This window comes from Lygodium microphyllum, chromosome 11, assembly GCF_053477565.2.
Source record: "Lygodium microphyllum isolate KBCC chromosome 11, Lygodium_microphyllum_v1.1.10, whole genome shotgun sequence".
Lineage (NCBI taxonomy): Eukaryota > Viridiplantae > Streptophyta > Polypodiopsida > Schizaeales > Lygodiaceae > Lygodium > Lygodium microphyllum.
In genome coordinates this window covers 10,793,520-10,817,805 of record NC_141145.1, presented here as the reverse complement: position 1 = coordinate 10,817,805, position 24,286 = coordinate 10,793,520, and the positions used below count along the sequence as shown (strand labels likewise).

Here is a 24,286-nt window from a genome sequence, read left to right as displayed (position 1 = left end):
AACGTGATGACTTGCTAAATTTGACACTTCAGTCGACTCTTTTGACATCACATTATTCCCAGACTTTTAAATTCAACTCTATGGAATATGCTGTGCAAAATAAGAGTTGTTTTCTTTGTTTTGATATTCCTTTTTCCCTTCATGGTAATGGCATTGTAAACAGAAATGGATAACATGATTTCCCCATTGCAGGCATTTCATGAGGCAACAGTAACTGATGCTTGCAGATCAATTCGAGGGTCCATTTTTTGGATGGCACCAGAAGTTATCAAAGGGGACAATTATGGAAGGCATGCTGATATTTGGAGTGTAGGGTGTACAGTAATTGAAATGCTAACAGCAATGTAAGGACTTCACCCATTGTTTGTGCTAGGCCACATACATCTATGTTGAACGTGTTATCAGATTCTTGTGCACAATGACTGTGTTAGTATTTCCTTAGTATTTACACACTGCTGCATGTTAATATCTAGCTTTCACTAGAGGCTTCTCTCAGAGAGTTCAATTACAACTCTATTCAAAGTGGCTTAGATGAGATGACCATCCCCCTGGTGGTATTCCCCCCCTTTTACAGATACTTATGGCAGCTTACAACCTTGGTTCTTTGCATAGATGTATTATCTTCAATGTGGCTAGTTTTCACAGGAGAAAGTGCATATTCACCCTTACCTTCTGTCAGATAATTGCTTTAGAAGGGCATTATGTAAACTACACTGGGATTCAATAGACTGGTGCATTCATAGCACCAGCCTTAATTATCCCCCTTGTACTTCTTTGTTGTCTTTTTAGTAATATAGTTAGCCACATCTTATTTTGGAAAAATAAGAGTGACTATGCATGGGTGGAAGCTTTCTCAAAGCTATCACTAGCAGTAGGATGTCTGAGGGAGATTTTGGATAGTGGAGGGTATGTATGGGTGTGAGGTTCTATGGTTAGTGGGAGTGTATGGATGCCAATGTAGTGACTCTTTCGTTTCAACAATGCTCAATATGTGGGTGGAGACAAGACACATTTCTCTCACTATCCTTTGATGTTAGAAATGATCAGCCTCTAGATGCTTTCAAGGCCCTCGTGGCTCATTTGCCTTTGTGGTTCAATCACTGTTGTTTGCTTCATGATCAGTTTTCAGAGTATATGCTGCTGTTGATTGCTTCATTTAGGAGTTGCATCCTCTCTGAGGTTTTTTTTTTCCAGTAGAATGTGGCTGATTATATTACTCAAAGAAACTGATTACAACAGAGTGCTCATGCTCAACAGAGTAAACTGGAGCTGATGCAAAGTCACCACTAAATCATGTATACAAGCCTCTCAAGGTGGTCTGGGGGGGATGGGGGCAAGAAGCCATGGGGGAGGGGTATATCGCCAAACGGGATTGCCTGCTTGCATCATGAAAAATAGGCCCTGGCTGCCCCAAGTACGCATGAAGTGACCACGGAGCTCTTGATGAGCCCTGGACTCGCCCTGCACCTGATCCCATTGGCCGCAGAGGGAGTGAATGATGGAGGTCCATAGCTCTGCTAAGGTCACAGGTGCTGAGAGTCTCTCACCGCCGAAGGCCACCTGGCATCGCGCCTTCCAGATATGCCATCCAGTAAGACTCCCTATGGTCTCCCATATCTCTGAGCGGTCTGCTGTGGGCTCCAGTACCTGTCGGATAGGTAGAGCTTCCAGACCAACCACTGCGCATGACCTTGCCTCGATCATGAAACTCGTGTCTTGCATCCCGGCCTCATACAGAAGGTGACGGCCCTGGCTAACTGCCTGCCAACAGAAAGCTCCCCATGAAATATACCCAAGGTTGGGGTCTATACGTCGAAGGATACGGCATGCTCCTCTCCACACTAGCTGCACCTCCTCACAAGACCAAAACCAGTGCTTTGGGGTTTCTAGAAACTGCTGTGTGCAGCGCTTACAACCTCCCTCCTTCTCCATCTGGGCAAGCCAGCTTCCCACCGCCAATCCTCCATGTGCCACCAACCATAAAAAGTACGACACCCTCCTCGGCCTCTAGCTATCCCATAGGCGGCGCCAGAAGGTCCGTCGGAAGGGCTCCGTGATGCTATACTCCGCCCAATGCCTGCTACGTGATGGCGCCCAATCCATATCCTCCTGCATCAGTACATGTCTGCCAATCCTAGCAGTGTATTCTAGAAGCCTAGGTGGCTTTTTTGCAACCACAGAGGCCGGCCATAGCCACTCTCCTAGTCCCACTCCAGCTCATCAAGTGGTCTACCCTCCTAGATCCAAAGGGACCACTCCTTGAGCTCCATCACGAAAACATAGGGGTCCAGTCGCCAAGTCTTCCCTTGAAGACCCACCACCCGAATCCTTCTCCATGAAAGGGTGGCAATCCCCTCATCCTGTTCCCCTCTGTCAAGGGCTAGACGTCCCCCCTCCTAAATGGTAAAGAAGGTCCCGTGGGGGGCGCCACCCACTCTACCTGCCACCTGAAGAGGGATGCCTGCTGGAGAGAACTTGGTTGCCCATACCTCCCCGGCCTCTATTGGTTCTCGTATCGGGGGGCAAGCCACTTCGGAGGTATTGTTGCGTCTATCTCTCTTCTCCTCAACTCCACTCCTCTCGTGCACCTTGATATTCATTGTAGCACCTCCTTGTCTGCCATCCTGTACACCTCCTGCCATGTCCTGATGGAACGAGCCGGGCCGGCCTCCCACCCAGCCCATTGGATGTGGGGACTCACCTATTTGTGCCCCTTCCCTATCTTTGACCTGGAGGTTCCAGATCACCGACTGACGGTCTATTTCCTCCTGGTAGCCCGAGGAACTCTGGATTAGGGCCTTATGGAGGCCCTGCCACACGCAGAGTAGGCTCCGTAGGAAAGGTGATCTGGGCAGGGTAATCTGGGCTGAAGTGAAGATCCATCTCAGGGACGGCCTCCACTCCCCGCCAAGCCTCGGTTTACAGTCCTGAAGGCCCTCCTGCAGTAAGATCTTCCAGGTTTGCCCACCTGGTGTGAGACCATGGACAACTAACTTGCCCAAGAGGGCCTTACTCTGATATTCTTGATCTATGATCCCAAGCCCTCCCTCTGATCGATGTCATATGATGGTTGCCCACGCCACCTTCGCCCTGGAGTCTCTGGAGCCATCAAACCCCGACCAAAGGAAATTCCGCACCAGGCGGCGAAGCAGCCCTACGCACGATGAGGAGAAACACCAACGCGAGGCGATGTACTAGGCCGTCGCTAGGAGGACCTGGTTAACCACTAGGTCTCGACCGTCTAGTGAGAGGCGAGCCGTGCTCCAATAGGTCAGTTTCCTCCTAATAGACTCTAGAACAGGAAGAAACTGCTGGGCAGGAGTGATATCAAGTCCCACCTGGAACCCTAGGTATCGGACGGTCTGCCCTCTACTCACCCATCTAAATCCCAAGTGGGCTCCCCACTCCGTGCTAGAGTTCGGGTCTGTGAGGAAACCAACCGACTTTCGCCAGTTGATTTTCGCACCCGCTGCAACACAGAACACCTCAAGAGCCAGCCTCATTCTTTCCAGCATCACCTCATCGTCCTCTATGTAGAGTTCTGTGTCATCTGCGTACTCTGAGTCTAACAACTCAATCTCCTCTCTCATTGGAAGTTGGAGGCCGCGTAGTCCACTCACATGTGACCTGAGGAAGTGGGACATCGCCTCTGCGAAGAGTACGAATAGGTATGGGGCCAGGGGGCAGCCCTGTTGGACCGATCTCTCTAGCCGGACCTCCTCCCCTCGCCTTCAGCCTATGAGAACCCTGCTGGTGGCTGATCTGTATAGGCCGGAGACCCTGCGAATCCAAGCGTGGGGAAATCCTAACTTCACCATGGTACCCTCTAGGAATTCCCAGTCCACCCTGTCGTAGGCTTTCTGGAAGTCCAATAGTAGTACTGCCAATCTTTGCCCACTGTGTTGAGCCCACTCTATCGCCTCAAAGAATGTAAATACATTGTCTGGGATGCTCCTATCCTGGACAAAGCTTGTCTGTGTGTCATGAATGATGTCTGGAAGCACATGGCGTAATCATCTACCAATCATCTTTGCGAGAGCCTTATAGGCCACTGACAATAAGGTGATCGGTCTGCACTAGGATAGCTCCAACCGGTCTCCCCCTTTGGGGAGGAGACTGATAAGGCCTGCCGAGAACCTCCCTAGCATCTATCGTGAGGTGAATATCTCCTGGAAAGCCCTCAGTAGGGGGTCCTTTACCACCTCCTAGTAGGTAGTGAAGAAGGCCTTAGAGAGGCCATCCTCCCCCGGGCATTTTTGCCCATCCTGTGTATGGAAAGCCTCCTCTAGTTCCTTCTCTGTGAAGGGGACTAGGAGGGCGTGTCCTGTCTCCTCTGTGACGAGGGACGCAATGTGATCCCATACCTGTTGTCTGCGTCTCTGTCCTCTAATTAAAGCTGTCTCCTGCTGGAAGAGGCGTCTATAATAGTTGTGGCAATCTCCATCACCTCATCAGGGCTAGAACGGGTCCTCCTATATTGGTCCCTAAGGCTGCATATCTGCTCTCCCGCGGTGCGGGGCTGGTGCACTTGGAAGAACTCCTTGCACATCGTGTCTCCCTTTCGTGCCCAAAAGGCTGCTGAATTGCAGAAAGAGAACTCTGAGCGCTTGTCCTCTAGGCCAGCAATGGCTGCACGTGCGCGCACCTCCTGTGCGTGGAGGATGGGGTCCCCTGGTGCCTCCTGCAACAATCTCTGCGTAGCTGCCAGGTCCCGCCGGAGTGCTCTCTCCTCCTCCTAGCACTGTTGCCTGGCCTGTAGGGCAGCCTCTCTGGTTGACTCGGCTAGGACCTCTGCAACCTCCTCTTCTATCTTGTCCCTCCTCACCCACTCTCTGGTCCAGATCTGCTCTATCTATCTCGACACCTCCTCCCTCCTATAGATCGAGTTAGGGATCCGGCCGGATCGTGTATCTAGGGTGGATGCTAGGGGATCAACTGCCAGGAGAACCGGGCAGTGATCGGATAGTGTGGTGCCTACCAACTTCTCAATCTAGCCTCCTGAGAACCTCCCCACTCTCCCACATAAAACCTGTCCAACCGCTCCACTGCCTAGCCGTCTGTAACCCCAAGAAAAGTCCATTGACCTCTTCCTCCTGTGGAAGGCTGGGTCTTTCCATGCATCCCGTGCTCCGACTGCAAGCAAAAAGACCTCCCATGCCTCCTGCTCCTCCCCAGCCATGCCCTGGTAGTTTCTTCCCTTGCCCTGCTGGTCCTCCAAAGCCTCCAAATTGTTGAAATCTCCTCCAACAATCCAGGAGTCCACCTCTGGGAGTCCATCTACAATTTCCACCTAGAACCTGGTGCGTGCCCTAACCTCCGTAGGGGCATAGACATTGAGGACTCCAATACACGAGTCTCCAATATCCAGTCTGATCCATAGAGCCCTTCCTGCCACTATTGTCTCGTGGTCTCGTACACAGGTGGTGAGACTCGGACCAATAGATGTGCATACACCTTCGCTCCTGCCGTGGGCACCTATGGCTTGCTCCCAATAAGTATGCGAGCTGCCCGGCAGTACCTTCCCAACCCGCTGAGCCTGGGCGAGGGTGAGCTTGTACTCCTGCAGTAGTAGGATGTCTATCCGTCCGGCGAGGGCAAGCTGCAGCTACTGCCGCACAATCAGCTTCCTCGAGCCACGCGCCCCACTATAGTGGAGACTGTTCACATTCTAGGATGCAAGGTGTAGGCTCATGGGGAAACCTGCGACTGACTGAACAGACATCTATCCGGCGTGGAAGCTGTAGATGAGGAGGAGAGACTGCGAAGAATGCATGTATGTTTTGCCGCCAGTCTGGATGGTGAGCTCTAGTCCCCCATGGTGGTCCTCGGCCGGACCATAGGGGTGATAGAAGCTCCAGGTGGTACTATCAATGCATCTATTAGCCATGCTGAAAACCGCGACTTTGTACACTGGTAGAAGCGGGCCGCCTATGCCGGGGGCCACTCAATCACATCCCTCGGCGCTCCCCACTGTGGGGGGCTTGAAAGATAATGCTCAAATGCGGGACGTCGGCACTAGCCCACTAGTTAATGTCCATCATGCACAGTAATCCACACACAGCCTCATCGTCCCATCCTTCTTTCTAACAAACAACACTGGTGCCTTGTAGGGTGAACGACTTCTTCTAATAAAACTTGCTTCCAATAGTTCATTAAGCTGCCTCTTCAACTCCACCAATTCTTCATTCGTCATACGGTAAGGTGGGCTCGCCGGCGGGGTAGCCCCCGGCACCAATTCTATCCTGTGATCCACTGAGCGTTTCGGGGGTAACCCCGGAGGTAACTTCTTCGGCATGACATCCTTGAACTTCTCCAAACTTTCCCTAACCCTGTCGTCTCCTACTACAGGCTCTTTTTCTTCTTCTTCGAATTGATCCATTGCTCTCATGATGCATAGGTGCACTGAACTTCCTCTCTTCAACTCCTTCTCTACTTGTTTAGCATTGCACCACTGTGGCATCTTGCCTTTGTCCTTGTTTGTCTCCACTGGCATAGTCCTAACATTCTGCTTGCCCCCACCTCTGTCACTCTGCTTGCTCCCACTACTCTCCCCCTTAATTGTTTTAGCTTCCATCTGTGCCATCTTCCCTTTTTCTCCACTTGTCGCTTCTACTCGCTTTGGATTCAACTGCGGTTTTGGTCTATAGTAGTTTACCATCACTGTCGACCCGTTCATGTCTAATACAATCTGATTTGATCCCTTCCCAAACATAGCCAAAACATACTTGTCATACCACGTCAACCCCAAGATTGCCTCAAACTCATCCATCGGCATAATCACAAAGTGCATCTTGGCTTTCCAATCTCCCAACTGAATCAATACTCCATAGGCTATGCGTACATTTGAATCTTTGCCTTGTCCAAAACTTACAGTGCAAGTCTTCAGATTTGACCACTTCTCTACCCCAACCTTCTTTGCCAACTGCGGCGTCATGAAATTATGAGTTGCCCCCGTGTCTATCATCAATCTCTGCTTGTGAGCATTCACTATCCCATCCACATATAAATGTTGTACTGCGGGTTACTTAGCTGCCAATAAACTCGTTTGAACTTGTAGTACTCCCACTTTGGGGCGCTCTGCCTCTCCTCTTGACCCCTTAGACTCATCCTCTTCTACTTCTGTGATTCTCACTCCTTGATTCGATTCACTCCTATAGTCTTGATCCATTTCACTAGTTGCTACCACCCGTGTTCTGCCCATTCCTTGCGTCTGCGGACACTCTCTAGCAAAATGCAATCCCCCACATGTAAAACACCCCCTTGGTCCTGTTAGCAGTCATGTTTGTCATGCCTTGTCATCTCCTGCCTGTGAGCCTCAGTCTGAGTCAGATGAGAACTTTAGGAGCTCTGACTTGTCTATCACTTGTTTTGACGGAGGAGGTAGCTCATTCTAGAGCACTCAGTTTATTGCATTTCAGTGCATTTTCTCCTCTAGTCGGGATTTTATGTGCATTTCCCGGGGCAGTTTCTGCATTCTTCAGCCTGCCTCACCTGTCGAACATTGTCCACCCTTTCGGGGATTTTTCGGAGCATTCCTGGCATTTTTACCAGCATTAAATGCTGGTCGGATCAGCATTAAATGATGGTCGGACATATTTATGGCTTCCAATTTCAGGTCGGCCAGTTTTTGGGTTTTTTGGCTATTTATAGCCATTTCCCACTTGGTAGTCAGTTGTATTATCATCTTCCCTCCTTTGGTAGGTGCACACTCCGACTCCGTCATCTTCCTCCGTCTACGGTGCTGCCGTCATCATCAGCCTGATCTGGTGCCCTCACTGACGCTTCAGGCTACGTGCAGGGACTGATTAGTCCACAGTTTTGTATTCAGCATTCATTACAGTCAGTGCAGATTTTCTTCCTTCATTTTCTGATGTCTCTCTCTCCTCCTCTATGTTCATGTTCTTCTTCCGTTGCGCACTCTCACATGGTATCAGAGCCTGACTGAGAGCATGGAGGACCTAACCTTGTGGAGAGATACCTCAGCTATCACAACCTGTGTTTTGGTGGTTGGTGACCAGACTGCTGGTCCTACTTCGGCTTCGGCACAATTTTCTTTGGTGTTTGGTGTTTTTGCAGATTGGAAGATGTCTTCTCATTAGTTTACGGGCTTTGATGACTTAGATGACGAGCTTTTGTCTCGACACTTATCTGAACGGAGGCGTGATTTTTATCACGAGGACCGTCGTCCGGAGTCTATTCCTCTTTCCCGTCCCCCTTCTATTCATGTATCTTGGCGAGCCCCTTCCAGTGGGCCGAAGATGCAGCATTTGGTACCCCCTGTACAAGTATCCGTACTTCCTTAGCTGCCCAAAGAGGACCGGTTGGATGGCTCCAACTTTTCTCTATGGTCCTGCAAGGTGGAGTGTATCTTGAACTCCTTCGATCTTTGGGAGCTTGTTTCTGTTCCTATTCCCCGGCCTAAGGTGGATCCCGCAGATGGGACATCTATGGATCGTGCAGCATTATGGGATCGGCTCAATTCTAGAGCCAGATCTTTCCTCTTTCTGAGTTTGCAGGATTTTGTCCTTGTTCATGCTCACAGGTTGAAGATTGTAGCAGATGTGTGGAGAAAGCTCGCGTCTCTCTATCAACAGAAGACGTTTGCCCACTGGATATCTCTCGAAAAGAAGTTGCGGATGCTCGCTATTGATGATAGTCCTTCCATGAAGGACCACATCAACAGATTACAGGATATGAGGGATGAGCTTGCATCCCTCGGTCGGACGATATCTTCTGAAGACATGGCTATGATTCTTTTGACTCAGCTGCCATCGCCTCGGTTTGATGTCTTCTACACCAGCCTTTTTACATCGAGGACCCGTGAGAAGCTTCTATGGGAGGAGTTATCCCCGCTTGTCTTGGAGCATGACGAGCGACTCAGAGAGGTCACTGCTAGTGGATCCGACTCCACTAGAGCCTTTGTTGCAGGTTCGGGAGGCCAGAAGAAGAAGAAGAAGAAGTCAAAGACTAAGAAGAAGGACAGTTCTTCAGGCTCTGACTCAGATTCAGAGAGACCGAAGTGCCCACATTGTGGGAAAGGGACACATCCCGAGGAGAAATGCTGGAAGAAGTACCCTCACCTTCGTCCGGGAGCGAAGGGTGGATCTACATCGGAGCCTTCTTCTACCTCTACACCAGTTGTTACCCATGAGTCAGTGTTCCTTCATATCCATGCTTTGGAGGAGGATCCTTCTTCCGTGGCTGCAGTGTCTTTTGCGCAGCCTTGGTTAGTGGACAGTGGTGCTTCGAGTCATATGACTCCCCGAGGTGATTTGTTATAGGATCTCCGTCCATCAGAGGGTTCAATCACTGTTGGTGACATTTTATCGGTGCCTATTAGTGGTGTTGGCACATTGCCTTTGTTTACCGACCGACCTTCGAGCTCCTTTTCACAGGCCCTACATGTTCCGGATTTGGGCCTTCCCCTCCTCTCAGTTTATGGCCTTATGAGGCTTGGCACACGAGTGATCTTACCGAGCATGCCGTTGTTATTGAGGATTCTTTTACAGGAGTTGTCTTATCTACAGGTTGGCAGGAGAGCGGGCTTTACAGGCTCCATTCCCCTTCTTTGATGCAGGGTCCTCCGAGGCAGTCTATTGCTACACCCGTTCCCGCTTATGCACGTTCTATTCCACAGGTTCCTTCCCATCCCCCACCTTCTCCTCTGGTGGTTCCCTCGTACCCCCTATCCCTTTTAGCGGGGGACGATCTCGGTGATGCGACTATGGATTCCGTGGCCCCTAGTGTTTTAGAGGGGGATTCCCAGGATCGTGAGGAGCTCCTTCAGCAGCAGTCTACATCGACGGACTTCATCGACCTTGGCATTCCTCTTGCCACCCCAGGATCCGTTTCTCCCTTGGCCTTCAGCCACATCCAGGATCTGAGAGGGGGTGTTAGCAATCATGTTTGTCATGCCTTGTCATCTCCTGCCTGTGAGCCTCAGTTTGAGTCAGATGAGGACTTTAGGAGCTCTAACTTGTCTATCACTTGTTTTGACGGAGGAGGTAGCTCATTCTAGAGCACTCAGTTTATTGCATTTCAGTGCATTTTCTCCTCTAGTCGGGATTTTATGTGCATTTCCCAGGGCAGTTTCTGCATTCTTCAGCCTGCGTCACCTGTCGAACATTGTCCACCCTTTCCGGGATTTTTCGGAGCATTCCTGGCATTTTTACCAGCATTAAATGCTGGTCAGATCAGCATTAAATGCTGGTCGGACATATTTATGGCCTCAAATTTCAGGTCGGCCAATTTTTGGGTTTTTTGGCTATTTATAGCCATTTCCCACTTGGCAGTCAGTTGTATTATCATCTTCCCTCCTTCTTTGGCAGGTGCACACTCCGACTCCGTCATCTTCCTCCGTCTTCGGTGCTGCCGTCATCATCAGCCTGATCTGGTGCCCTCACTGACGCTTCGGGCTGCGTGCAGGGACTGATCAGTCCATAGTTTTGTATTCAGCATTCATTACAGTCAGTGCAGATTTTCTTCCTTCATTTTTTGCTGTCTCTCTCTCCTCCTCTGTGTTCGTGTTCTTCTTCCGTTGCGCACTCTCACAGGTCCTGCATTCCAGTTTGAGAAGCCTCTTCCTTGATTAAACCCACTCCTTTCATTATTCCACTATGACGAAGTACCCCCCAGTCTTGGATACTGCATGTTGGGAGGCCTATACATTGATGGTGATGAAGCTACACTTTCTGCGCCTCGATTCATTTCTCCACCTCGATTCACTTCTCCACCTCGACCCACCGGTGTGTTCTCCACGAATTAGCCTGAGCTTGATTTGCCGTGTTGAACGATGCTCCTCTCCCTCCTCCCGTAGACCTACGTAATTCCATGTCTGCCAACCTCTCCGTCATCTCAAAAGCTGCCTTGATATCTTCAAGTTCCTGCTTCTCTATCTCTCTGTGAGCCCACTCTTGCAATCCATACAAGAATCCATGTAACTTGGTCACTGCGTCCATATCCTGTAGTTGAAGCATGTATGCTCTATATTTCACTATGTACTCCCTCATCTTACCCATTTGTTGCCTCAAAGCACGCCACTCATCTCTTACTTTGAATTTTTCATTCTTGGGGATAAAATAATTTCTGAGTTCTATGCGTAACTCTTCCCAACTCATCACCCGTGTTTTTCCTTGCTCTATTCTCTTTCTCTTTTGCCAACCACCAATCATATGCTTGATCACTCAAATGTTGAGATGCCACCTCCCCCCGTCTCTTTGTGGGCACTTTTAGAATGTTCATGTATTGTTGCATGAGGTTCAACCATCTCTCAAGAACCAAAGAATCTCTTTCCCCTTTATACTTCTCCGGAGGCGTTGGTTTGTATTTACCATATTCTGAGTCAGAATCTTCAGTTTCATATCTTGCCTCTTTTTTCTTCCCTTTAGTCTTCCTACACCCGCCATGCTTCATCATCTTCATATTCCATAGGTTCATCCAAGTATGGTGGTTCCCGTTCCTCATCTTCCTCAAACGGTCTTGATGTCCCCTCCACTTCCTTTCCTTTTTCTCTATCTCGGTCCCGGACCTTCGGCATCTTGCCGCCCTCACGCGTGATGAAATTTGCTTCTCGTGAGGTATGCTCTGATACCAAGTGGTATCATATGGGAGGTACTCTACTCGAGGCTTGGCTCTCCTTGGTGGCGACACGGCACGGGGCTGTTGCGCGTCATGCTTGGGCATGATTAAGTTGCTCGGGGCATCCCATCGGAAAATATAGGAGGGAAGGTGAGTGACTTGAGTGAAAAGTGAGAGGGGGGGGTTTAGTTTCTTTTTGGGTTGAGAGGTGAGGGGGTTATAGGGAAGGGCCGGGGTTTCCACCCTTGGCTCTTGCGTAAGCACCAAAAACTTTCGTGTTACCTTCAAAAAGGCTCCTTGCACGTTTGGGGGAGCTTGAAAAGCTTGTCTTTTGGCCCGAAGTTGTGAGCTTGTTCCATCGTAACATTGTCTTTATGTCAGTAATGACTTGCTTACATGCATTGAATGGTTGAAAGGCCGAGGACAATCTTTATAGGAACAGGCATATGCTAAATACAAATTGCTGTCTAGAGCAGTAGCTTTGCATGATAACAACTGTCAATCTCACCAATTCTTTGCTTGATTACATCAGAAATATGCCCGGGAAAATATTGTGCATCTAGAGAATGAGCAATGTGTTATGGTGACAGAACCTGCATCCATCATTCAGATGTGTGTAGATTTCTATAAATCATTGTTGGGCTCTCAAGAGATTCTGTCTGATACTGTACACTTTGCTTGCAGATACATTTGTGATCTGGTTAGTAATCAGGTTCAGCCAGAATGGGTAGCCTTGATGGAGGCGGATATTTCAGAGGATGAAGTGGAAGAGGTACTGTCCCATTTGCCTAAAAGAAAAAGCCCTGGTTGGGATGGGCTTCCTAATGAGTTGTTTTCAACCAAGGAGCTTAAGGATCCGTTCACTCGCCCGTGTTAGCAAGTTTGGAATTCCGATCTCATGCCTAGCTCGTTCGTGGATTTTGGGGAAGATGAACTCCATGACACTGGGAGTAGTTTTTTCTTTTCTTGCAAATAAAAAGTGGCTAATTATATTACTTCAAAAAAACCTTTTAATACAAGGAAGTGCTCATGCTCAACAGACTAGTTGGAGCTGATGCAGAGTCGCAAATATATCAGATGTACAAGCCTCTCAGGGCCGTGTAGGGGGGATGGGGGCAAGAATCCATGGAGGGGGGGTGTAACGCCATTTGGACACACGCCCATATCTTTTCCCCACCATCAGCCTAGTCCCCCCCCTCCCCACATAGCCACTAGCTCATCTAGCCCAGCCACTTGTCACACTTTCCCTAGGTAGGCACAGCTGCTCCCATAGGAGTTTTTCCGCAGTGGTCCATGGTCCTATTTGAGAGTTGGGGAGCGCGGAGAGTTTCCACTACCTCTGGAGGTGGGTATCTTCGTGGTGCACAAGTCAAGGAGCGGCAAGGTCCTTTACTAGCACCACCGGATGGACCAAATTATGCTTTTTTCTTTCAAACCTCTCATTCAAGAGACTAGACGATGACACGGATAGAGGAGGAATTGAGGGACCAGGTTGCAAACCACATCTCCCAGTGGATGGGTGAAGGAGGGCTAGTAGTATTCTCCCAATGGTGGCAGGATGCTTGATGGACATTAACTGGTGGGCTGGAGCCGAGGATCCACATCTGAGCATCATTTTTCGAGCCCCTATCCATTGGAGCTCACTGATGGATGTAATTGAGTGGCCCCTCGCACAAGCTACCCGCTTCTACCAGTGCATAGAGTTACGTCTCAGCCAAGCTGATAGCGGCCCTAGTGGTACCCCTTGGAGCATCTATTACCCCCATGGTCTGGTCCAAGAGCCACCATGGTGGAATGGCGTTCACCCTCCAAGCCTGCGGCAAAGTGCATTTGTATGCCCCATAGGTCTTCTTTTTCATCAACAGCTTTCACACCGAACAGATGCCTGTTCGCTCAATCACAGGATTCCCTATGAGTTTACGCCTAGCTTCTTGGAATGTGAATAGCCTCCACTACAGTGGGGCACGTGGTTCCAGGAAATTGATTGTTCGGTAGGAGCTGCAGCCTACCCTTGCCGGACAGATCGACATCTTACTTCTTCACCCAGGCCCATCGGGTAGGGAAGATACTTCCAGGCAGCTCACACACATACATGGAGTACTCCATTGGTGCCCACGGCAGGAGTGGAGGTGTATGCACCTCTATTGGCTCGAGCCTTACCGTGTGTGTGCGAGATCACGAGACAATTGTGGCAGGGAGGGTCCTTTGGATCAGACTAGACTTAGGGGACTCATGCCTTGGAGTCCTCAATGTCTATGCTCTTACAGAGGTTAGGTCACGCAGCAGGTTCTGGATGGAGATTGCAGCAGGACTTTTAGAGGTGGACTCTTGGATTGTTGGAGGAGACCTCAACAACCTAGAAGCCTTAGAGGACCAACAAGGCAGAGGCAGAGACTACTAGGGTATGGCAGGGGAGAAGCAGGAGGCATGGGAAGTCTTCCTCCTTGCGGTAGGAGCACGTGATGCTTGGTGCGACCCAGCTTATCATAGGAGGGAGAGGTCACTGGACTTTTTTTGGGGATACAGGCGGCTTGGCCGAGTTGTCTTAGAACGGTTGGACCAGTTTTATGTGGGAGAGTGGGGGTGCTCTTGAGGAGGCCAGGTAGGGTAGTTGGCTGGCACCACCTTGTCTGATCACTGCTCGGTTCTCCTCACACTTGATGCTCCCGTTTCAGCTCTTGGCACGCGATCCTATCGAATCCCTAACTCAATCTACAGGAGGGTAGAGGTGAGGAGGCAAATTGAGTAATTCTGGACTAGGGAGTGTGATAGGAGAGACCAGATCGCAGAGGAGGTTGCAGAGGTCTTAGTCGAGTCGAGTAGGATTTGCTAGGAAGTAGCCCTACAACAGGCTAGGTAGCAGAGCTGGAACGAGGAGAGAGCACTCCGCTGAGACCTAGCAGCCACTCAGATACTACTCCAGGAGGCACCAAGGGATCCCACTCTCCACATGCAGGAGGTGCGCGCACGGGCAGCCTTCGCTGGTTTTGAGGACAGGTGCTCAGAGTTTTCTTTCCATACCTCAGTAGCCTTTTGGGCGCAAAAGGGGGACACGTTGTGCAGGGAGTTTTTTTAGGTGCATCAGCCTCACACCTCAAGAGATCAGATTCGCAGCCTCCGTGACCAGTACGGGAGGATTCGCTCTAGCCCAGATGAGGTGATGGAGATTGCCACCAACTACTATAGACAACTTTTTTAGTAGGAGGCAGTCTCAGCCAGAGTACATCATTGTAAACAACAAGTTTGGGACTATATTCCATCCCTTGTCATAGAAAAGATGGGATGTTCCCTCCTAGACCCCTTCATAGAGAAGCAATTAGCAGAGGCTTTCAATGCACAAGATGGGTAGAAATACTTGGATGAGGAATGGTATTTCTAAGGCCTTCTTCACTACCTATTGGGAGGTAGTGAAGGACCTCCTACTGCTGGCCTTTCAGGATATTTTCAGCTCAGGACGGATACCAGGGAGTCTATCGACAGGTCTTGTCAGTCTCCTCCCCAAAGGGAGAGACCAGTTGGAGCTATCCCAGTGGATACCGATCACCTTGTTGTCAGTGGTCTATAAGGCACTGGCCAAGATGATCGGTAGTCGACTTCGCCCCGTGCTTCCAAACATCATTCATGACACAGACAGGTTTTGTCTAGAATAGGAGCATCCTAGACAATGTCTTCACCTTCTTCGAGGCGACCGAGTGGGCTCAGTTTGGTGGTCAGGGATTGGTTGTACTCCTCCTGGACTTCGAGAAGGTCTATGACAGGGTTGATTGGGACATCTTAGAGGGCAGTATGGTGAGGTTGGGCTTCCCCAGGCATGTATCTGTGGGGTTTTTGCACTTTAAAGGTAGCAGGGTTCTCATAGGTGGCAGGAGGGGGGAGGAGTTTTGGCTAGAGAGATCTTTCCGGCAGGGCTGTCCTCTTGCTCAGTATTTGTTCTTACTCTTTGCAGAGGTGATGTCCTACTTCCTCCACTCACATGTGAGTGGGCTACGTGGTCTTCAACTTCTGGTGTGAGGGAGGAGACGGAGCTGCTAGACTAAGAGTATGCAGATGATACCGCCCTTTATGTAGAGGATGATGTGCTGATGTTGGAGAGAGTGAGACTAGCTCTGGAGGTATTTTTCACTGCAGCTGGAGAAAAAATGAACTGGCGAAAGTCGGTTGGTTTTCTTACAGACCCGGACTCTAGCACGGAGTGGGGCGTCCACTTGGGGTTCAGATGAGTGTGCAAGGGATACACCGTCCAATACCTAGGGTTCTAGGCGGGACTCGATATCACTCTTGCCTAGCAGTTTCTTCAAGTTCTCGACTCTATTAGGTGGAAGCTGACCTATTGGAGCACTGTCCACTACCTCTCCTTAGCAGGCCGAGCCCTAGTGGTCAACCAGGTCCTCCTAGCAACGGCTTGGCACATAGCCTCTTGTTGGTGCTTCTCCTCGTCTTGTGTGGTTCACCTTCGCCGCCTAGTGCGGAATGTTCTCTGGGCCAGCTCTAACCATTCTAGGGATTCTCTGGCCAAGGTGGCGTTGGTGACCATCATCCGGCATTGGTTTGAGGGAGGGGCTTGGGATCATCAACCCAAAGTTCCAGAGCCTGGCCCTTTTGGGCAAGCTACTAGTCCGTGGTCTCACACCAGGAGGGTAGACTTGGAGGTCCTTTTGAAGGAGGGTCTGCAAGAGTGCAGATCGAGGCTTGGTGGTGGCTAGAGGCCATCCTTTTTTTTTCAAGTAAAATGTGGCTGATTATATTACTAAAAAAAAATGATTACAACGAAGTCACAAATACATCAAGTATACAAGCCTCTCAAGGTAGTCTGGGGGCATGGGGGCAAGAAGCCACAGAGGAGGGGTGTATTGCCATTTGGGGCTGCCCGCTTGCATCACGAGAAATAGGTCCCGGCCGCCCCACGTGTGCATGAAATGACAACGGAGCTCCTGACGAGCCCTGGACTCGCCCTGCACCTGATCCCATCAGCCGCGGAGAGAGTAGATGATGGAGGTCCAGAGCTCTGCTAAGGTCCCCTATAGTGAAAGTCTCTCTTTGTCGAAAGCCTCCTGGCACCGCACCTTCCAGATATGCCAACCACTAAGACTCCCTATGATCTCCCATACCTCAGAGCGGTCTATCGTGGGCTCGAGTACCTAGCAGATGGGTAGAGCCTCCAAACCGACGACTGCGTACAACCCTACCTCGATAATGAATATCGTGTCTTGCATCCCGGCCTCATACAGAGTGACGGCCATGGCTGACTGCTTGCTAGCAGAAAGCTCCCCATGAGATACATCCAAGGATGGGTGCTATATGGTGAAGGATGCGGCATGCTCCTCTTCACATGAGCTGCACCGCCTCACATGACCAAAGGCAGTGCTTTGGGTTTTCCAGGGCCTGCTATGTGCAGCTCTTACAACCTCCCTCCTACATCTGGGCAAGCCAACTTCCCACAGCCAAGCCTCCATGTGCCACTAGCCATAAGAAATACGATACCCTCCTCGACCTCCAGCTATCCCATAGGCGGTGCTAGAAGGTCTATCAAAAAGGCTCCGTGATGCTATGCTCCGCCTAATTCTTGCTACGTGACGAGGCCCAATCCATATCCTCCTGCATCAATACATGTCTATCAATCCTAGCATTGTACTCCAGGAATCTCAGTGGCTGCTTGGCGACCACAGTGGCCGGCCATAGCCACTCCCCTGGATTCCACTCTAGCTCATCAAGTGGCTTGCCCTCCCATATCTAGAGGCACTAGTCCCGAAGCTCCTCCTAGAAGACAAAAGGGTCCAGCCGCCATGTCTTCCCCTAAAGGCCAATCACCCGGATCCTCCTCCATGAAAGGACAACTATCCCCTCATCCTGTTGCCCTCTGCCAAGAGCCAGATGCCCCCCTCCTGTATGGTGAAGAAGGTCCTACGTGCAGCGCCGCCCACTCTACCTGCCACTTGTAGGGGGGTGTCTACTGGTGAAAACCTAGCGGCCCATACCTCCTTGCGCTCTATCAGCTCTCGTATCGGGGGAGCAAGCCACTCCTGAGGTATTGCTGCGTCTATCTCCCTTCTCCTCAACTCCACTCCTCTTTGGTAGCCTAATACTCTCTACAACACCTCCTCCTCCACTATCCTGTACAGCTCCCGCCATGTCTTGATGGTATGAGCCGGTGTCGGAGGGGTTTTTGTCGAAATGTCGAATCCACCAAGGATCAGAAGTAGAAGGAAGTAGAGATAGGAGATGGAAGAGAAGATAGAGAAGACCCAAGTGGTAAGCACTACAAAGACAAATCACAATGAATTGAATTAATATGTATTGAAAGAACCTGGAATCTTCGCACTACTCAGAAGCAATCTCCAGGCATTAGATCTCCTGGAGCTTCTTCGTAGAACAAAACGAACATAAAAATTACAGCTCCTTCTCTGCTTCTTGGAACCCAAATCTCATGGCTCTGTTGGCTCCGAAAGGGGGATAAAACTCTAGGATGCCTGCTCACGGATCTCCCAGATCACTCCTTCTTCTTCTTTCAGTTCAATCTGCAGTTTTTAGCCTATTTACAGCGATCGCGACGTGCGCGATTTTGTCAATCTCTCCCTCTTGTGAAAATCCCCTAATTGGCTGAAAAAGCAACTAGCTTTTTGCATGCCATCCTAATCTAGAATCTTTTTTCTAACTTTTTTGGACTTTTACAATAAATAATATAAAAAATAGGCTAAAATGATAAAAAATCTAGTATTTTCAGATAATCCAGGCAACTCACACTAGTACTAATGGCTCAGATCACATTGACTCTCTAGATCAATAAAGAAGTTGGATGATGATGCATTCCATAGTTTTTCACACTGTGTCCTCATAACATCACGACAGTGGGCCGGCCTCCCGGCCTCCCAACCAGTCCACTGGATCTGGGGGTGCTCGCTAATCTGTGCCCCTTCCCGATCTCTGACCTGGGGGTTCCAGATCACCGGCTGACGGTCTATCTCCTCTTGGAAGCCTAGGGGGCTCTGGATTAGGGCCTTACGGAGACCCTACCACGCGCGGAGTAAGCTACATAGGAAAGGTAATTTAGGAGGGGGGCCCACTACTCTGTCGTCTCACGTGGAGGGGGGCCCACGTGGAGTTTGTTCGTTTGTTTTATATGTTGAGCAGCGCATCAAGGGGCTAATCCCTGCGATGTAAGAGAGCTACAGTGGGGCCGTGGTGATTCCACCGAGAGGTTGCCTCCCATGTATGTAATTATCGTGGCATTTATTGCCAGTGTGTATGGGTTCTCCCTTTGTGGAGTTTATAGAAAGGGAAACGTTGGACTACAAAACTATAAACGCATAGATTAGGCTTTAGGACAGTTCGTCCTTTAGAAACAGATAGACGCTCCTGGCCCGCGAGGCCGTGAGGATGTATTTGCCTGTTATGAGTATGAGGTCCGGCTAGTGCCATAGCTAGTGTCGGCCCATTTGAGGTCCCATCAGTGGTGCGTCTGCCGGGACCTGCCAGCAAGTGGTGGTTCTCGAATTTAGGGGTTTTTGGGACCAAAAAGTTGGTTTATGTCCTTTGACAAGGACCATCAAGCCGAAATACAAAAAGCAAAACGTGCTGAGAGGGCTAGACGGCGGTTGGAGATTGTAAGTCGCTATTCTCCTCAAAGGAGTAGCCCGATACGCATAAGAGGCAGTGGTCTTAGTAACCGAATTGCTGCGCATAGTCCTTTAGGTGCAGAAGGAAGTGCAAGTTCTTCCTCTCTTCCACCAAGTCAACCCACTTCAAGTGGGGGTGTGATCCCATCAGTTCAAACTCCCATTGTCTATCCGATTGTTGTCATGGCACAACCCATTGCAATTTCTGCAGGGACACCGGATCTGCCAGCTTTAGGAGTGCCTTTGCCCATTTTTAATGGGTTAGCTGAAGAAGATGCGGAGTTTCACATTTGTGAATTCCAAAGATTAATGTTTAATTACTGCATCCAAGATGAGGGACATCTTATGATGTTCTTTAACATGACATTAAAAGGAAGGGCTGCAGTATGGTATCATAGTATAGAGTCTGGAACCATAACCACAATCGACCAATTTTATGCAGCTTTCCGAGGAGAATATGCCCCTGAAAGAGGTGGCCAATACTGGTTGCGTGTTTTGAATATAACACGCCAAGACCCCCATGAGAATGTGAAAGCCTATGCCAAGAAGCTTAAGGAAGTATTTTCGTAAGTTACAAACTTATATTCCTATTCCGCCGGCTGCCCTAGCGGTGTCTATATCAGCCAAAGCCACACTGCTCAATTATACGTGAATATTGAAATCCAATCCATGCAAGACGTATTGCAATTGGGCAGTCGGCGGAATAGGAATATAAGTTTGTAACTTACGAAACACTTCCTTAAGCTTCTTGGCATAGGCTTTCACATTCTCATGGGGGTCTTGGCGTGTTATATTCAAAACACGCAACCAGTATTGGTCACCTCTTTCAGGGGCATACTCTCCTCGAAAAGCTGCATAAAATTGGTCGATTGTGGTTATGGTTCCAGACTCTATACTATGATACCATACTGCAGCCCTTCCTTTTAATGTCATGTTAAAGAACATCATAAGATGTCCCTCATCTTGGATGCAGTAATTAAACATTAATCTTTGGAATTCACAAATGTGAAACTCCGCATCTTCTTCAGCTAACCCATTAAAAATGGGCAAAGGCACTCCTAAAGCTGGCAGATCCGGCGTCCCTGCAGAAATTGCAATGGGTTGTGCCGTGACAACAATCGGATTGACAATGGGAGTTTGAACTGATGGGATCACACCCCCACTTGAAGTGGGTTGACTTGGTGGAAGAGAGGAAGAACTTGCACTTCCTTCTGCACCTAAAGGACTATGCGCAGCAATTCGGTTACTAAGACCACTGCCTCTTATGCGTATCGGGCTACTCCTTTGAGGAGAATAGCGACTTACAATCTCCAACCGCCGTCTAGCCCTCTCAGCACGTTTTGCTTTTTGTATTTCGGCTTGATGGTCCTTGTCAAAGGACATAAACCAACTTTTTGGTCCCAAAAACCCCTAAATTCGAGAACCACCACTTGCTGGCAGGTCCCGGCAGACGCACCACTGATGGGACCTCAAATGGGCCGACACTAGCTATAGCACTAGCCGGACCTCATACTCATAACAGGCAAATACATCCTCACGGCCTCGCGGGCCAGGAGCGTCTATCTGTTGCTAAAGGACGAACTGTCCTAAAGCCTAATCTATGCGTTTATAGTTTTGTAGTCCAACGTTTCCCTTTCTATAAACTCCACAAAGGGAGAACCCATACACACTGGCAATAAATGCCACGATAATTACATACATGGGAGGCAACCTCTCGGTGGAATCACCACGGCCCCACTGTAGCTCTCTTACATCGCAGGGATTAGCCCCTTGATGCGCTGCTCAACATATAAAACAAACGAACAAACTCCACTCCTTCATTCTAAACGTATTCCAAGAGATAGCATGTATCCTTACCAAATGATTCCCCAAGAAATGAACGTCTATCCTACGGCTTAGGTTGTCTCTCCACACTCAACCGTGGGTCATCATAATCGAAAACAGGTGTTATGCATCCAGTCCTTTGTATTCTGATACCATGGTTGACATACACATGCAAAAGTGGATGATCCTAAAGTGCTCAAACATAATTTTCAATCAGAAACACGTGGTGCACAACCAGGCTTTCCAATGCTCATTCACTAACCCGTGCTATTATCCTCTTAGTTAAAATACAACGACCTCTATGTCATGAGATGCATCAAAAAATCAGCAACAATCAGCATGCAAATCACACCATTTAAACATCCCAACCCCCTACGTTTAGGTATTGCTTTCGTTGCATAGGTGTAGAGGTTCATTTTGTCATGTTTTGATGTATAAAAAGCGATAAATCACAAACTTTGACAAGGAGATAGAGCAAACTAAGGCTAAACCTCATGCTTTGCCACTACCACACATCCACAAACAATCATTATATTTTTCCTTATTTTTGTGAGACGTATTTCTATTTTTCCCCTTATTTTTTCCATTTTCTTGATTTATTTGTCAATACAATATGCTATTTTCTGATTTTTCTTGTTCCAATCACTTCATCATACTAACATTCAATTCATTTTCCATTTTCCCCCCATGGGAACACATTTCACCCACCCTAAACGACAAAACTACCATTTTACCACTTAAAAACCGCATTTCGGATTTACGGGAATTAAATAGAGCATGTAAATCATTGCAAAATCAAAATTTTCTGATACACAGCAATTAATCATGATGCAACCAGTACTCAAACAAATTTTCATCCAATAAGAACATCATTACCATCATAAACTATCAAAAAACTTCATTTTTCTTCATAAAAATGGTCATACCGTGTTTTTACGCAACCCGAGACGCCTTAAATGACTGCATAACCAGCAGACGGAGCCTCCATTGCTCTCAATCCAATGCTGCATATCAATCTTAAGCATCTCCATCAATCTCCATCACCATTTCCTTCAATCTCCCTCCCGATTCCTCCTTCAAGATAGTGCACATGAACAACCCATAGAGAGGATAGAGAAAGACTAGAATCTGATCTCTTCATCCAGATAGCCATATCTCGCGCGAAGACCGGCGATAGAATCAGGAAAGAGGGAGAAGTTGGCGGGTATCATCTGTTAGATAGGTTGCTTGCAGCCCAGACTTCGAATTGGGGGGGGGGGGGGGGGGGGTTAGCAAAATTTGCGGCGCCATGCTGATGCACGACGTGCTGCTGCCATTCGTGGGAAAAAAAAATGAGGGGGGGGGGGTTTAAAGTCCCAAAGGGCACCCCCCCCTTTGACCTAAGTTTTGTCCACCCTTTCAAATCTTTGCCAATTTTTGGCCTCTGTTGCGTTCGGGCTCCGTTTCAGCCTCTGAAAAATCATGCGCGTCCGGCTCGGCATCCCGCACTGACTGGCAGCTCCCAGCATCCCGTACGGCAGTCGAAAAAATTATCAAAAATCCACAAGTGTCGCTCGGGCGCCTTTTAAAAGCCATCTTTCACTTGGTGCTTAAAATCGTCCTAGCTGTAGCCGCCGCCTTCGATGTCAAATATTTTTCCCCTAAATTCCGGATTTTTTGGCAAATTTTAGGCACATCCCGGGCTCAAAAATCCACTCTCATTTGGGGAGAAGACTGATAAGGCCTACCGATAGACTCCCTGGCATCTGTCCTAAAGTGAAAATATCCTAAAAGGCCAACAATAGGGGGTCCTTCACCACTTCCTAGAAGGTAGTGAAGAAAGCCTTAGAGAGGCCATCCTCTCCTGGGCATTTCTGCCCGTCCTGTGTATGGAAAGACTCCTCTAGTTCCTTCTCTGCAAAGAGGGCTAGGAGAAAGCATCCCATCTTCTTTGTGACAAGGGACAAGATATTATCCCAGACCTGCTGTCTACCTCGCTGTCCTCTAGTTGAGGCTGTCTCCTGCTGAAAGATGCGACTATAGTAGTTGGTAGGAATCTCCATCACCTCGTCTGGGTAAGAACGGATCCTTCCATATTGATCTCAGAGGCTGCGTATCAGCTCTCCTGAGGTGTGAGACTGGTGCACTTGAAAAAACTCCTTGCACATCATGTTTCCCTTCCGCGCCCAGAAAGCTGCTGAGGTGCGGAAAGAGAACTCAAAGCGCCTGTCCTCTAGGCCAACAATGGCTGCTTGTGCACGCGCCTCCTGTGCGTGGAAAGTGGGATCCCCTGGTGCCACCTGTAATAATCTCTGCGTGGCTGCAAGGTCCCGCCGGAGTGCTCTCTTCTTCTCGTAGCTCTGCTGCCTGGCCTGTATGGCTGCCTCTTGGAAGATTCTGCTCGACCCAGCTAGGGCCTCTGCAACCTCCTCTGCAGTCTGGCCCCTCCTACCCCACTCTCTGGTCCAAATCTGCTCTATCTGTCTCGTCACCTCGTCCCTCCTGTAGATCGAGTCAGGGATCCGACAAGATCATGAATCTAGGGCAGATGCTGGGGAATCTAGTGTCAGGAGAACCGGCGAGCAATGATCGGACAATGTGGTGCCCGCCAACTGCCCAATCTGGCCTCCTTGAGAGCCTTCCCACTCTCCCACATAAAACCTGTCCAACCGCTCCAGCAGGGCTCGATCTAGCCATCCATATCCCCAAGAGAAGTCCAGCGATCTCTCTCTCCTATGGAAGGCAAGGTCTCTCTAAGCATCGCATGCTCCTACTGCCAGTAGAAACACCTCCTATGCCTCTTGCTCCTCCCTAGCCATGCCTTGGTAATTTCTCCCTCTGCCTTGCTGGTCCTTCAAATCCTCTAGGTTGTTGAAGTCTCCTCCAACAATCCAAGAGTCCACCTCTGGGAGTCCTTCCGTGATCTCCCAAAGGGCACCCCCCCCTTTGACCTAAGTTTTGTCCACCCTTTCAAATCTTTGCCAATTTTTGGCCTCTGTTGCGTTCGGGCTCCGTTTCAGCCTCTGAAAAATCATGCGCGTCCGGCTCGGCATCCCGCACTGACTGGCAGCTCCCAGCATCCCGTACGGCAGTCGAAAAAATTATCAAAAATCCACAAGTGTCGCTCGGGCGCCTTTTAAAAGCCATCTTTCACTTGGTGCTTAAAATCGTCCTAGCTGTAGCCGCCGCCTTCGATGTCAAATATTTTTCCCCTAAATTCCGGATTTTTTGGCAAATTTTAGGCACATCCCGGGCTCAAAAATCCACTCTCATTTGGGGAGAAGACTGATAAG

General features: G+C 49.2%; 1 protein-coding gene across 4 annotated transcripts in view; it reads left to right on the top strand.

Annotated features, from left to right (window-relative positions):
* LOC148028540 (uncharacterized) overlaps window positions 1-24,286 on the top strand; it is a 162,838-nt gene that overhangs the window by 84,524 nt on the left and 54,028 nt on the right. The window contains exon 8 of one of the 4 annotated variants that reach the window (XM_087688823.1): window positions 193-344. The exons of 2 other annotated variants lie outside the window; for them this stretch is intronic. In XM_087688823.1, coding sequence (XP_087544949.1) covers window positions 193-344 — 152 coding nt within the window. Of the gene's footprint in view, window positions 1-192; window positions 345-24,286 lie in introns of those variants that run through there. One more of the 4 variants, XM_087688821.1, reaches the window with a different exon arrangement.